The 14403-nt window shown below is 61.0% G+C and overlaps 3 protein-coding genes across 3 annotated transcripts; 2 read left to right on the top strand and 1 right to left on the bottom strand.

Annotated features, from left to right (window-relative positions):
* Positions 1 to 716: 716 nt before the first annotated feature.
* Positions 717 to 2526, top strand: CGCA056_v014130 (Cytochrome P450 monooxygenase TRI13; the record flags this gene model as incomplete). Its single annotated transcript, XM_037329372.1, has 2 exons — positions 717 to 1751; positions 1819 to 2526. The coding sequence occupies 2 exons, from the start codon at positions 717 to 719 to the stop codon at positions 2524 to 2526; spliced, it is 1743 nt and encodes a 580-aa protein (XP_037172405.1).
* A 1477-nt stretch (positions 2527 to 4003) lies between these two features.
* Positions 4004 to 5375, bottom strand: sol2-0 (O-methyltransferase sol2; the record flags this gene model as incomplete). Its single annotated transcript, XM_037329371.1, has 2 exons — positions 4004 to 4483; positions 4563 to 5375. The coding sequence occupies 2 exons, from the start codon at positions 5373 to 5375 to the stop codon at positions 4004 to 4006; spliced, it is 1293 nt and encodes a 430-aa protein (XP_037171929.1).
* A 576-nt stretch (positions 5376 to 5951) lies between these two features.
* Positions 5952 to 14111, top strand: sol1-1 (Prosolanapyrone synthase; the record flags this gene model as incomplete). The annotated part of the gene is made up of 5 exons (XM_037329370.1): positions 5952 to 6009; positions 6076 to 6547; positions 6615 to 9136; positions 9211 to 9232; positions 9287 to 14111. 5 exons carry the CDS (start codon positions 5952 to 5954, stop codon positions 14109 to 14111), a joined length of 7899 nt encoding a protein of 2632 aa, XP_037171930.1.
* Between the last annotated feature and the right edge of the window lie 292 nt (positions 14112 to 14403).

Here is a 14403-nt window from a genome sequence, read left to right as displayed (position 1 = left end):
GCTAGGCAACAAACATCTCTCCGTTGAGTGATGTGTCATGATCCTCTCGCTGGCCCCTATTCTTTCCCAGCGGCGCAGTTGTGTCGAGGCCGAAATATTGGAAGTGGCGTATCAGCCTTGGGGGCGGAGGGCACAAAGGATCACGAAAAGACCTCAGCCCATATTGCTGGAATGAGGTCGGTGCGAAGTCCAAGATGGAATAGCAGCGTGGGCACAATGCCCAGAGGGTGGGGGCAGGAATCGTGCTATTGGCGACGTCAAGCGCGGAGGCTGTTGGATGGGAATCCAAGGCCAGCCGCGAACCGCGAACCGAGAGATGCGGCACCACCATCACTCAAGCCTGGCCCAGCCGTCTAAGGAGCGACGCAATGAGACGATTGGTCGATATACAGCCGAGCTGAACATTCAAAAGGTCTTTGTATTTGGCTCAGCTGACACCGACGCCGAAGGGGCTTGGGGCCATCGGCCGACTTCACTGTGAGGCGTGTGTGTCAGACCCGATGCCCGACGAACCTGGAACCCTGTCTCAGCCAAGGGTCATTTAGACGAGACTTGCATTGCCTAGATTACAGCCGACTGCGTCGTTGTCTTTGGACCCATGAGGATCAGGCCATCAATTGTGCAAGGATGATCGCGAATCACTCATTGGATTTCCCTGAAAGCGAAGTTTCCAAAGACTGAGAGAGCATTTCCGCATACCACGAAGAACTCCGTCCATGTCTTCACTCCAAGCCCTGGGCGCTGCGGCAGTGCGGCCAGCGATTCTTCCCTATGCCGCCTCACTGATGGCCGTCAGCCTCGCCCTCTACAGTCTGTACAGATGGCTTCTGCCCAAACCGATCCCCGGTATCGCCTACAACCCGGAGGCGACGGCCTCCCTCCTCGGCGATGCCCCTGCGATGATCAAAGAGGTTGCCGTGACGGGCGAATTCCGCGTCTGGTGCGCAAAGCAGGTGGTCAAGATGAACTCGCCGCTTTGCCAGATATTCATCAAGCCCTTCTCCAAGCCCTGGGTCCTGGTGGCCGACTTCCGGGAGGCCAAGGACATCCTGACGCGCCGCCGAGAGTTCGATAAGTCGTCTTTCCTCTCCGACGGCATGGCGTGCATGGGGTATTTCCACGGCATTTACACCACCGGGGACAAGTTCAAGGCGAATCGCCAGCTGATCCAGGACCTCATGACCTCCAGCTTCCTCGACAACCACGTTGGACCTGCGGTCTTGGCCAAGGGCCTCGAGCTCCTGGACCTGTGGCGACTGAGAGCCAAACTGGCAAGGGGGCGTCCGTTCAGCGTCAGAAAAGATCTCGAGTACACCTCGCTCGACGTCATGATCCACTTCGCCTTTGGCAGCAACTGGAAGCACACGGCACTCGGTCCGCAAGTGGAGCTCCTCGGGGGGCTGGCGTTGGAGGACGTCGACATCAAGACGGCGGACGAGCCCGTCGGTTTCCCAACGGTCCCCCTCGCCGACTTCCTGAACTCCGTCTACGAGGCCCCCGAGGTTGTAGAGAAGACCATCAACGCCCTCATGCCGAAGCTGCAGAGCTGGTGGTGGTCGAAGCAGTCGTGGTACAGGCACATCTTTGACGAGAAAGAGCGCGTCATGAAGGAGCAAGTCGCGATTGGGGTGGACCACTACCGCTCCGGGCGCGTCGAGACGGGAATCGAGCACATGCTGGTGCGAGAAGCGGCTCGGGCTGAGAAAGAAGGCCGGCCGGTCGACTTTGAAAGCAAAGTCCTCCGAGACGAGGTGAGCCGCAAAGCCCCCCCTTTGGCATTATGTGACGCCATGACATGATGCTAACAAAGACCGACAGATGTTTGGCAACATCATTGGCGGCCACCACACGACCGGCGGAGCAATGATGTGGCTGACCAAGTATTTGACCACCTCGCCCGAGATACAGAACAAGCTACGCTCTGTGCTCTACGAGACGCTATCGGTCGCCAGACGGGAGAATCGTCTCTTCACATTCCAGGAAATCCGCCACGCGAAGCTCCCTTACCTAGACGCCGTCATCGAGGAAACGCTGCGCATCAATGCCGTCCCCGTGACGAGAGAAGCCATGTGCGACACCACGGTCCTCGGGCGCCCCATCCGGAAGGGAACCCAGGTCTTCTTCATGTCCAACGGGCCCGGCTTCCTCTCGCCGCCCTTCTCCGTCGACGACGGGGAGCGGAGCGAGCACTCGCGCGTGGCCAAGATGAACGCCGCGTGGGACGCCGTGCGGGACCCGGCGCTCTTCGACCCCGAGCGCTGGCTCATCCGCAAGAAGGGTGGGCAAGGTCTCTTGGCGGAGGACGTCGAGTTCGACGGCGCCGCCGGGCCGCAGCTGGTGTTCGGCCTCGGCCCGCGCAGCTGCTGGGGTAGGAGGCTGGCCTACATGGAAGTGAGGATCGTCGTTGCCATGGTTCTATGGAACTTCCGGCTGTTGCCAGTCCCGCCGGAGTTGTCGTCGTATGCTGGACTAGAGGGGATTGCGCGCGTACCGCAACAGTGCTATGTCAGGCTCAGCGAGATGTAAATTCGCGTTTCTTGAGTGTCCCTAAACTGAACTTTCTGAAGATACAATCCTATATTCCTATCTCCCACTGTTTTTCTGCCCTCGAGTCTAGGCAGCTTCGACGCAACTTGAGAATTCAAAGCCGGTGATCACGTCTACTCTGACATACCAGACCCCGTGAGCAACTTCTTGAAGCCATCATTCCAGACCGCGGCCCCTTGAGCACCGAAACCAACGCCGATTTCATTCCTCAGAGAGCCGTCCGGTGCTGTCCCTTCCAGGGTCACGAAGAACCGTTCAATGTATTCCTCGAGCGGCATGGGCTGGACTGCCTTGTCGCTGCCCCCCTGAAGCGCATCCGTCTGAGCACGGTGCGCGGCGTTCAGTGAGGTGTCGACGTAAGGGGGCACGATCTCAACGACGTTCATGTTGGCGCAACCGGTTGCCTGCAGCTGCATGCGCAGGACCTTGACGAAGGCGGCGACGCCGGCCTTGGAGGGGCAGTAGGTCGGGTAGAAGGGCACCGGGAAGTACGCCAGAGATGAGCTGGTGAGGAACATGTTCGTTTTGGTGCCGGACCTTGCCAGGGCGAGGAGATGCGGCGCAAAGTAATGCGCGGCGAGTATCTGAGCCGTGAGGTTGATTGTCATTTCCCTGATGACTTCCGCGTCATCGGGCGGCTGCGTAAACATGTCATAGTGGTTCTGGATGCCGGCGTTGACCAGGACGGTATCGAGGTTGGGGAATTCTGACAGGATGCTTTCGACCTCTTGTCGCATCTTTACAAGGTCTGCCAAGTCCCACTTGAATTGAAATTTCGACAATGAGCTCAGTCGGCCGACAGGGGCAGGAGAGATGGTCATCCATCGAGAGGAGAACTCACCACGCGGAATGTGAGGCCTGGAAGGTCTCGAGCAAGCTGTGCCAATGCCTCCCTGCTCTGCTCGCGCCCGGTAGCGATGACCTTCTTACCCAGGGCGTGGAACCGACGAGCCAGGGACTCGCCGATGCCGGTGGCGGCGCCAACGATTAAGATGGTGTCTATTCTGGAAGACATTGTGCCGGCTCAGAGCTCTGGGCTGCGAGTGGAATGAATCTGGTCTTGGACGAAGATGATGGCGCATCATGGCATCCTCTGAGCGCGCCGTCCAATGATATAAGAGCGAATGACAGTAGGCCCAAAAGTAAAGCGGTTGGCCGAAAGGGGTCAGAATCAGGCGTCGGCCGCACCGGGATATGCATGCAGTCAGCAGTGCAGCCGAACTCTTGCCCGCCGCAAAAGGACTCGTCGGCCGACGAAAGACGGTTGGACTGGGCACGGAAAGTGAAAGTTGCTCTCACACGCGACCCGGACTTTTCATTGTAGACATTTCCATGGCACTATCAGGAGAAGCAAATGTATTGGAACTACTCAAGGACGAGGGCTGTTCTAGAAGCCCTCTCTTTCGTCGCAATCGCTGGCATTGGAGCGCCCGGCGCTCTCACCTCGGGTCGTAAATTACGATCGCTCCAAGTAGACCTCAAGCAGACCCAGCGGCCCATTGTCAAAGGTATTGCGGATGACATATCTAGGATCCGCCTCCTTCAGCAGCGCCGCGAACTCGGCCTCGTTGCGCTGCTTGGCACCGCAATTAACCAACATGACCATGTCTACCTGCCGCACGATGCGCTCCTGGTGGCGGGGCCACTTGCCCGGCTCGGGAATGATGATGTCGTTGATGAGCAGCGGGGTGTCGGGGCTGGACCCCTCGAGCCCGGGAACGAACGACTTGAAGATGTTGACGACGTCCCGGTCTGCCCAGTTGTGCGTGCACTGGCGGATCAGGAAGGCGGCGGCATCTTTGACGGGCTGAGGGTCGAAGAAGCTGTGCTGGGAGTACGTCACTCGATCCCGGAGACTGTCTGGGAGCGATTCCTTGCCCTCGGAAAGCATTTCGGCGTTGGAATCTTGCACGACGAAGTTGAGGTCGGGATAGAGCTGTGGATATTAGATTTACTGCGGCAAATGGGCTCTAAGGTGGCAGTCGAGGAGGAGGAGGACGGGGAAACGGGCTTACTTGAGCCAAACTCTTGGAAATATGTCCGTTGCCGCCGCCGCAGTCGACCACGGTGCCTTTGATAGCGGACCAGTCGAAGCCGTCCTTGAGCAGGTAGTCGAGATGGCGATCCATCTTTCGCAAGCCCGCCATGGCCTTGGCGAAGCGGCGGGCCTTGTCCGGGTTGTTCTTGTAGAACTCAAAGATTCCCACGCCGTGCCGGGTGACGAACGGGTTGAGGTTCTGATGCGACTCGTGGGGGTTAGCCTTGAGGCTGACGTTGCAATCGGCTGCCGCCTTGAGCATCTCGTCGAGCGAGTAGTGGATGACCGAGCGGAGGTCCTCATCCTGCCTCATGGCGAGCGAGGTGGAGCTGTGAGAGATCATCCGCGGCCGGAGCTCGTCAAAGATGCGGTAGGTCATGAGTTGCCGGACGACGCGGCCGGTGCGGTCCACGTCCAGGCCGGCCTTGCCGGCCAGGTCCTCGAGGGCAATGTTTCCACTGGCCGGCACCAGCTCGAAGAAGTTGAAGTCGAGGGCGATCTGGAGGGCGCCCAGGTCGTAGCCGGTGCAGCAGAAGGCCCTGAGCCACTTGCTGGGGCCGTCTATAAGGTGCAGAAGGTCCTCGAGACGAGACTTGAGCGAGGCGTGGAGGCGGCGATAGTCCGGCGTATCGGGAGGGTCCTGAGAGCTGAGCGCAAACGTCGGCGCGGCAACGTTGTTGGCCTGGAAGTACTTGGTCATGTCCTGGGTGAGTTCCAGGACGTCCTGTGCCAGGCCCAGGATGGACGAGGACGGATCCTGAACAGCAACCGTGTTTGCGTGATCAGTCATTTTTTGCCCGAGATGTTCTTTGACGAATAAGCTGCCACGATTGAGTCTAGAACGAGAATCGTATGCTTGCGATTAATGGTCTTCAGGGCAAGGGTGGGTAAGGGGGGGAGAGTTGAGAAGATGAGATTTGCACGTACAACACCTCCGTGACATAAGCTTTGGGAACACTCCTTCTTGGTGTTTGTCCTTCCGAATGTGAGGACTCAAGAGTTGCAATGACCCGAACAGTCCGCCGGTCGGTTCCGTGGGCTGACCCGGCATCGGGCATGACGAATAAGGGCGTCGGCCGACAGCTCCAGAGTTGGTCGGTTTGTCTCGGCCGAAGAATCTCACACAGACAGACACAGACAGCAGTGTCCTGTTCAGGCAAAAGGTTACAGTCAAGATGGAATGGCGAAGGGACGGTCAGCGGTCGTGTAAAGAGAGCATGGAATGTGTCATCATACTGAATGTAGTCGTGCCCTGTTCGTCATTGCCGTAGAAGAATGCGGTATGCAAAGAGCACAGCTTCATTCAACATCACTGCTGAGTGCCTAACTGTTTGTCTCAGCTCTGTTGATCAAAGGTCAATTCATCATGACTCCCTCCCAGCACAACCGCGACCCGCACGAGCCGGTGGCTATCGTAGGCATGGGTAGGAGACCCTCATTCCCTTTCCCTCACTCTTGGAGTAGAACTGTGGACTGAAAGACTTGAACAGGATGCCGATGGCCGGGTGGTGTCCATGACACGTCTCAGTTTTGGGAGTTCTTGCGCAACAAGACGAACGGCTGGAAGGAATTCGACGAACCGCGCTTCTCAACACAGGGTTTCCATCATCCAAACCCCGATAGACCGGGTTCCATGTCCATGAAAGGCGCCTTTCTCGCTAAAGAGGACGCCCGGCTGTTTGACCACTCCTTTTTCGGCATGACAGGCCTCGAAGTAGAGACGATGGACCCGTCCCAGCGCAAGTTGCTCGAGGTGTCGTACGAAGCTATAGAGAATGCTGGAGAGACATGGGACAGCGTCTCTGGGTCTCGCACCGGAGTCTTTGTCGGCAACTTTTGCTTGGATCACTGGATGATCCAGTCGCGCGACTGGGATAACCCAAGACCGTACGCCTTCACCGGTGCTGGCACCAGCATCCTCGCCAACCGCATCAGCTACATCTTCAACCTTCAGGGGCCAAGGTGTGTTTGTTACTCTCCAGAGAATGTCCGACCATCCTACAGCGGCCGCTGACAAGTTCCCCTCTAGCCTGACTGTTGACACAGCCTGTTCGTCATCAATGTATGCTCTTCACCTGGCGGTCAACTCGATCCGAGCCGGGGATTGCGATGCCGCAATTGTGGCATCCGCCAACTGGATTGCGGATCCCGGCGTCCAGATCGCCCTCGACAAACTTGGCGCGCTTTCTGCGTCGTCGCGGTGTCACACCTTTGATGCCAGGGCCGAGGGCTACGCCCGAGGAGAAGGGTACGGGGCCATCTACCTGAAGAGGCCGTCGCTGGCCGTCGCCGACAGCTCGCCCATCCGCGCAATTATCCGGGGGACCGCCATCAACTCCAACGGCCGGACGGGCGGTATCACCAGGCCGAGCGCTCGTGGCCAGGAGATGGTCATCCGGGAAGCCTACCGCAGCGCCGGCGACCTCCCTTTCCGCGACACCAGCTACTTCGAGTGCCACGGAACGGGCACCTACGTCGGTGATCCGATCGAGGTGGCCGCCCTGGGGAGGGTGTTCGCCCCCGAGAGGTCCGCCGACGACCCTCTTCTTGTCGGCTCTGTCAAAAGCAACGTGGGCCACGGTGAAGGTGCCAGTGCTCTGGCATCCATCATGAAGGTAGTGCTCTCTCTCGAGAACGGCGCCATTGCCCCCTTGTTCGACCTTCAGACAAGAAACCCCAACATTGATTTCAAAGGCGCCAACGTCCTGCCGGTGACAGAGGTCACCCCGTGGCCCAAGGGCCGACCCCAAAGAGCAAGCATCAACTCGTTTGGGTACGGTGGCGCCAACGCTCACTGCATCATAGAGCATGTCAACATCATGCTGCCCGATTATGTAGCCCCTGGCGTCTATCAACGCAAAGCCAACGGTCATACCAATGGTCATACCAACGGTCATACCAACGGTCATACCAACGGCCACACCAACGGTTACGCCAACGAAACTCGCCAGGAGGAGCCAAGGGAACCTCTTTTGGCCATCCAAAAGCCAACCTTGGCTGCCTCGCCCAACGCAGCCACACGCCAGCTTGTACTCTTGCCGCTCTCGGCCCACACGGAACGTTCTTTCGAATCGAACCTCGCCGCCTTGTCGCGGGTCATCGACAAGGTCCCTCTGGCAAACGTCGCGTACACCCTCGCTTCCAGGCGCTCGAGGTTCGCCCAACGGTCATTCCGCATCGTGGACAGGGACAGCGTCGCCCAGGGACTCGCGACGCCTCACAAGATTACGCGGGCGCCTTTGCAGACGGCCAACCTGGGCTTTATCTTCACCGGCCAGGGAGCACAGTGGCACCGCATGGGACGCGAGCTGTTTGAGTTCCGTGTCTTCCGAAAAGCCATAGAGGATCTCGACCGCGTCCTCGGCTCGCTCGCGAACCCCCCCTCGTGGTCCCTGCTCAGCATCCTCTCCGGGGACTGCGAAGACGTCGCACTGGTCCAGACCGCCGAAATATCCCAGGCCGTGTGCACCGCCGCGCAGATCGGTCTTGTCGACCTACTTGCCTTGTGGTCCATCAGGCCTTCCGGTGTTGCCGGGCATTCATCCGGAGAGATAGCGGCGGCATACGCTGCTGGCCGCATCACAGCGGCCGAGGCCATTGTGGCTGCATACTTTCGTGGCCAGGCGGTCGCGAGGAACAGCCAACAGGGCGCAATGCTGGCCGTGGGTCTCGGAGTCGAGCAGGTGTCACCGTACCTCGACAGCAGAGAAGACGAAGTCAAAGTCGCAGCTATCAACTCCCCAGGTAGCGTGACTTTATCCGGGGAACCGGCCGCCATCAGGGACATCTCTGCAGCCATGACGGCGGACGGCGTCTTCAACCGTCCACTTCAAACCGGCGGCAATGCCTATCACTCACACCACATGCTGCCAATCGGACGGGAGTACTCGGAGATGCTCGCCAAGGGACTCGAAAGCGTCCAAGACATTGGGCCGGACTCTCCAAGGAGGGGTCGCTACGAACCTACTTTGTGGATATCGTCAGTGACACCTGCCAAGAGCACCACCGAGTTCGGCGATGCGGCATCGTACTGGAGAGCTAATCTAGAGTCTCCAGTCCTCTTCTCAGAGGCGGTTACGAGGCTCGTGAGCAGAGAAGATGTTCCCATTAACGTGCTTGTGGAGATTGGTCCTCACCCGGCATTGAAGACACCCTTAGAGCAGATCCTGAAGGATGCCGGCAAGACCGTCGCGTACGCATCGACGTTGAAGCGACAAGAGGATGGTCGTCGCTCGGTGCTGCAGTGCGTCGGTACCTTATTTTGTCTCAACGCAAGCGTCGACCTCGCTGCTGTCAACGCTGTCGACATCGCAGATTGGTCAGGGTTGGAACACGGCCATGTCAGCTCCGACCTTCCACCATACCAGTACACCTACGGGGGCCTGAACTACCACGAGAGCCGGGTCAGTAAGGAGTATCGCTCTCGGTCCATCCTCAGGCACGATCTCCTGGGTTCCAAAGTTGCCGGCAACGCTAAACTGCGGCCTCAATGGCGGAACATACTCCGCATAAAAGACGTCCCGTGGCTGGGTGATCATCGCCTTGTGCCAGGTAAGCTGATCCATATCTGGGCCCGATACGAGCCAGAACAGCGCACACTAACCGGTGGTGACTTTGCTTTACAGATGCCGTGCTGCCAGCGGCAGCGTACGTGGCCATGGCAGTGGAAGCTGCTTTACGCGCCCATGCTGAGTCCCGCAGGACTTCGGGCGTCGAGGGCTTCTCGCTTCGTAACATGGATATCAAGAAGAAATTGGTCATCCCAGAAGATGACTACGGCGTCGAGATCCTGACGAGCATGGAGCTGGTTGACGAGTCCCCGTCCCAGCCCCCGGCATGGGCGACCTTCTCAATCAGCTCTGTGAAGCGCGATACGGACGAATGGACGGAGCACAGCACCGGCCGCATCAAGATCCATCAAGCCGGGGCTGATAAGCACATCGTCGACAAGCATCAAGTCCATCACGCTTCACGGGCCGTTGACGCCCAACTATGGTACAACAAGTTCCTCGACATTGGCCTCGGCTACGGCCCGGTCTTCCAACCGCTGTCTGACATCCGTATCGACCCGATCTCTGGCGCCACCGTGGCGACTGTTGACCTCCAGCCATCTTCTTCCTCTTCTGCTCTGGCGGGAGGCGAATCACGATATCCGGTCCACCCGGCGTCCTTGGACGGGGCCATCCAGCTGGGGCTGATTGCCTGCCACAAAGGCCGGCCGGACGAGGCCAGCACGGCCTTCCTGCCGGTCCAGATTCCCCGGCTCTACATCTCGAACGGCATCGCGCAAGAAGTGTGCACTGTCACTGCGCGAGGGACGAGGCGGGGGATCCGCAGCGCCCACCTCGACTTGCAGATGCTCGGCCCCGACGGCGAGGTCCTCGTCAGCGTGGAGAAGCTGCGTTGCGTCAGCTACTCCGGCGACGTGAGAGCTGCGGGAGCCGACGATGACGACCTGGCTTTCAGCAGCCCGTTCACGCGGCTCGTCTGGAGGCCCGATATCCGCACGCTCACAAACCCACAGGCCCGCCAGTTGTACCCGCCGCCCGAACAAAACGTGCAGAGGGCGCCTCTCTGGGGAATCACGAACAGGGTGGCTCATCTGGTTATCCTTAGCATATACGAAAGCTTCGGGAAGCGGGTAGCAGACGCACCTAGGCCTTCCGGCGACGTCGGCCACTTCTTTGACTGGGTCAAGAGGAAGGCCCAGAGCGACGACTCGGACGAGATGAGGGAGGCCAGGGAGCTGGCAGCGGCGACGGCGGAGGGCGGCCTCCCGGACAAGATTGACGAGCTGGTCGCCCAGGCCGGCGATGTCGTGGAGGTCCAGATCGCGAAGCTCCTTCATGACAACGCGGCCGACATCCTGTTCGAGCTCCGGACCGGCATGGACGTCATCATCGGCGCGGGCCTCCTGACGCCTCTCTACCAGAGCGGCTTGCTAATGACGGGCATCTATCCGCAGCTGTCGCACGTCCTGGAGGGTCTCGCCCACGCGAGCCCGAACGCGCGCGTCTTGGAGATCGGGGGCGGCACGGGCGGCGCCACGCGCATCGCGATGAAAGCCTTCGCCGGCACCAACGGCGTCAAGGCATACAGAGACTACACGTTCACCGACATCTCTGCCGGGTTCCTCTCGTCGGCGCGCGAGTCCCTGGCCGGGCTCCACGACATGCACTTCTCGGTGCTGGACGTCGAGGCGGACCCCCTGAGTCAGGGGTATGAAGCGCAGGCGTACGACCTCGTCATCGCATGCCAGGTCCTCCACGCCACGTCCAACATGCACAGAACTCTATCGCACTGCCGCCGCCTTCTCCGTCCGGGCGGCAAGCTTGTGCTGGTGGAGACGAACCGCAACTTCACCGTGCCCGGCATCGTCGTGGGCACTTTCACGGGCTACTGGGCCGGGATCCCCGACGGCCGCGTGGATGCCCCGTTCCAGAGCTTGGCCGCCTGGGAATCCTCGTTGCGAGACGCGGGCTTCTCGGGCCTCGACCTGGTGCTCGATGATTTCCCGGACCCGCACAACACCACTTCAGTCATGGTATCTACGGTCCTAGCAGAGCCGAAGGCGCCGCCGCCTCCTCCTCCGTCTGCCGCGGTTCACGTGCTCCACGGCAGCAGCGGGGAGTCATTCATGCGGCACATTGCCGAGGAGCTGGAGCGTCGGGCATTTGAGGTGAGGACTGGCCCGCTCGACGCCGCACCCGACTCCGTCACGCCGGGATCCCGCGTGGTGGCCCTGTGCGACGACGAGCATCTCCTGGCCAACGGAGCCGACGAGCAGGGCTTGCGCGTGTTCCAGCTTCTTTCGCGGACTGCCTCGAGTATGCTCGTTGTTACGAGCTGCGGCGTCGCCAGGGGGCGCAACGCGGACGGCGCCGTGCTCCCCGGCCTGCTGCGCGTCCTCCAGAACGAGAACCCCGCGAGCCGATACGTGTTGGTCGACGTGGACGCGGACGACTTTAACATGGATCCCACTGAGACCGTAGATCTCGCCCGCAAGATCGCTCAGCTGCTCGAGGATGGGCTCGACCACGGCGGGCGCCCAGCGGCGGAAGACGACGGGGAGACGGAGACGGGTCCAGATCCGGACTGTGAGTTCACCTGGCAAGACGGCTGCCTGTGGGTCAGCCGCCACATCCCTGACGGGGGTTTCCACTCGCAGCACGGCCTCGACGGCCGCAAGCTGAAGCCGGAGCTGCTGCCGCTCGGTACCCACGACGGGGGCGTCCGCGCCGCGTTCGAAACGCCCGGGGTGCCCGGCTCGCTGTACTTTAGGCCGTACGACGAGCTCCACCGGCCGATCCCGCCGGGATATATGGATGTCACCGTCGAGGCCGTCGGCGTGAGCGACAGGGACGTGGAAACGTGGACGGGACGTCGGGACGGAGACCACTTCTCGTCCGAGTACGCGGGCGTCGTCATCTCCGTCTCCGGGCCCGGCCCCACTTCTGATCACGACTCCGAGGGCGCGGGACCCACCCACGGCTTTCGGGTCGGCGACCGCGTCTACGGCCTGGGTAAAGGGCAGCTCGGTAACCGCACACGCGTCCCGGCCGCCTTCGCCTGCAAGCTCGCGCCGGGCCACGATATCGTGGGGGCAGCCTCGATGCCCCTGGCGTACGCGACGGCGGTGTACGCCCTGGACCACGTCGCCCATCTGCGAAAGGGCCTGTCGGTGCTCGTCCAGGCGGGCGCCGGCGACGCGGCGACGGCGTCCATCATCCTGGCGAAGGCCAAGGGGGCCGATGTGTTTGTCGTCGCCGAAACGCCCGAGCAAACCAGCTTTCTCGTCGACAACCTGGTCGTTCCGGCTTCGCACGTCATCGAGGGGCACGGCTTAGATCGGCTCCGGCAGGCCGCACGCAAGACTCGCAGAGGCGGGTTCAACGCCGTCATCTGCACTTCCGACTCCGGCAGCGACGTCCCGTCCGCGCTGTTGGAGGTGCTGGCGCCCCTGGGACGGCTCATCGACATCGGAGGCCGTGGGGCCGACTCGCAGACGCTTGAATTGCTTCCGCCCATGGCAACCTACTCCGTGATCGACGCCCTCGCCATTCTCGACGCGGACCCGTCTCTTGGCGCAGAGCTCATGGAGAGCGTGGGCGACTACCATCGCAAAGGCCTCATCGGGCCTCTCCCGGGGCTCACCGCGGTCGATGTCGGCCGCCTGCCCTCGGCGCTGCGCGACGTGGCCGACAAAGCGCCGGAAAAGCTCGTTGTCGGCTTCCAGGACCTCGGGAGCCTCGTCCGGATGGTCACACCAGCCCCGGCTGCCAGGCTCGACCCGGAGGCCTGCTACGTCGTGACCGGAGCCCTGGGCGGCGTGGGGCAGTCGCTGGTCGGATGGATGGCCGACCGGGGCGCGAGGTACCTGGTGCTCCTCTCTCGACGCGCAGCTACGAGCGTCCCCGGGGCTGCAGAGCTCATCTCGTCGCTCGCCGGCCGCGGCATCCAGGTCGAGTGCTTCTCCTGCGACGTCAGCAACAAGCAGGACGTGGCCGATGTCATGCAGCGCGTCTCGTCGCGCCGGTCCGTCAAGGGCGTCGTCCACGCCGCCGTCTCATACCTCGACCTCAGCTTTGATAAGGTCGAGGCCGGTCGGTGGCGCGAAGGCCTGGCGGCCAAGGTTCAGGGCACCAGGAATCTGCACGAGGCCACGCTGGCGATGCCCCTCGACTTCTTCGTCATGATCACCTCGGCCCTCTCGCTCTACGGCTTCGCAACGCAGGGCGCGTACACGGCCGCCAACAGCTTCCAGGACGCTTTCGCGAGGTACCGCCGACGGCTGGGCCTCCCCGCGTCGACCGTGTCTTTCGGCCTCATCAGAGAGGCCACGGCCGTGGGCACCGACGCGACAACGATCGACCTGTTCGAGCGCAACCGGGCGGCGACGCTGAGCGAGTCCCGGTTCCTGACGCTCCTCGGGCCCGCGTTCCTCGACAACCAGACCTCACACGCCGCGGACCCGGCCCAGTGGTCCGGCCGGCAGCAAGACCCCCTCTCATGCGCGAACCTGCACACGTACCTCGACCCGCGGGCAATGGCCAGGAAGAGTGGCAAGGCCTCTTCGTCTGCGGCTGGCGTTGCTCCGCGCTGGCACGGCGACGCGCGCGCCTCGCTGATGATGCGCGCCGCACGCGACTGCCAGCAGCTCTCCGACCAGCTCGACGGCTCCCCCGGCGAAGCATCACTCAGCACTACAGCGCTCCTGCGTGCCGAGTTGGCGGCGGCCATCGCGGAGGGGGCGGCTGGACGGTCCTCCGCCGTCGCTCTCGCGCAGGGCGCCATCGTCAAGGCGGTCGCCGAGATGCTGTTTATCGACGCCGAGAGCATCGACCCGGCTAAATCGGTCGCGGACCTGGGCGTCGACAGTCTGATTGCGGCCGAGCTGCGCAACTGGTTCCTGCAGGCGCTCGGGGCCAATATTAGCATGCTGGACCTGCTCGACCCGGCCGTGGGTATCAGCAGGCGGGCTGCCGACATCGTCGACGGGGCATTGTCACAGTCTTCGAAGGCATGAAGGGAAGTTGGGGGGTGTCTTCAGATTGGAAAGGGGCGCTTTACTCTTTGATGTGGATTTCAAAGTTCTACGAAATTGTGTGATATCGATCTTCAACGTTTCTTTCCCACGGAGTTAAAGTAGTTCACAGTTTAATTATGTAATAAGAAATTTAAATACTCGTCATCTCAGTACTTGATAGACCAGCTAGTGTCAAGTATATGTTACAATGACAGAAGTCTTTCTTTGCTGCAGTACTTGAGTAGCTTCATGTTTTCACAGGAGTCACGCCTAGAAATGCCTGGCAAAGATG

Source organism: Colletotrichum aenigma (assembly GCF_013390185.1).
Source record: "Colletotrichum aenigma strain Cg56 chromosome Unknown KSG_Cg56_contig10, whole genome shotgun sequence".
NCBI classification, from domain to species: domain Eukaryota; kingdom Fungi; phylum Ascomycota; class Sordariomycetes; order Glomerellales; family Glomerellaceae; genus Colletotrichum; species Colletotrichum aenigma.
This window is presented reverse-complemented; position numbering and strand designations above follow the sequence as displayed.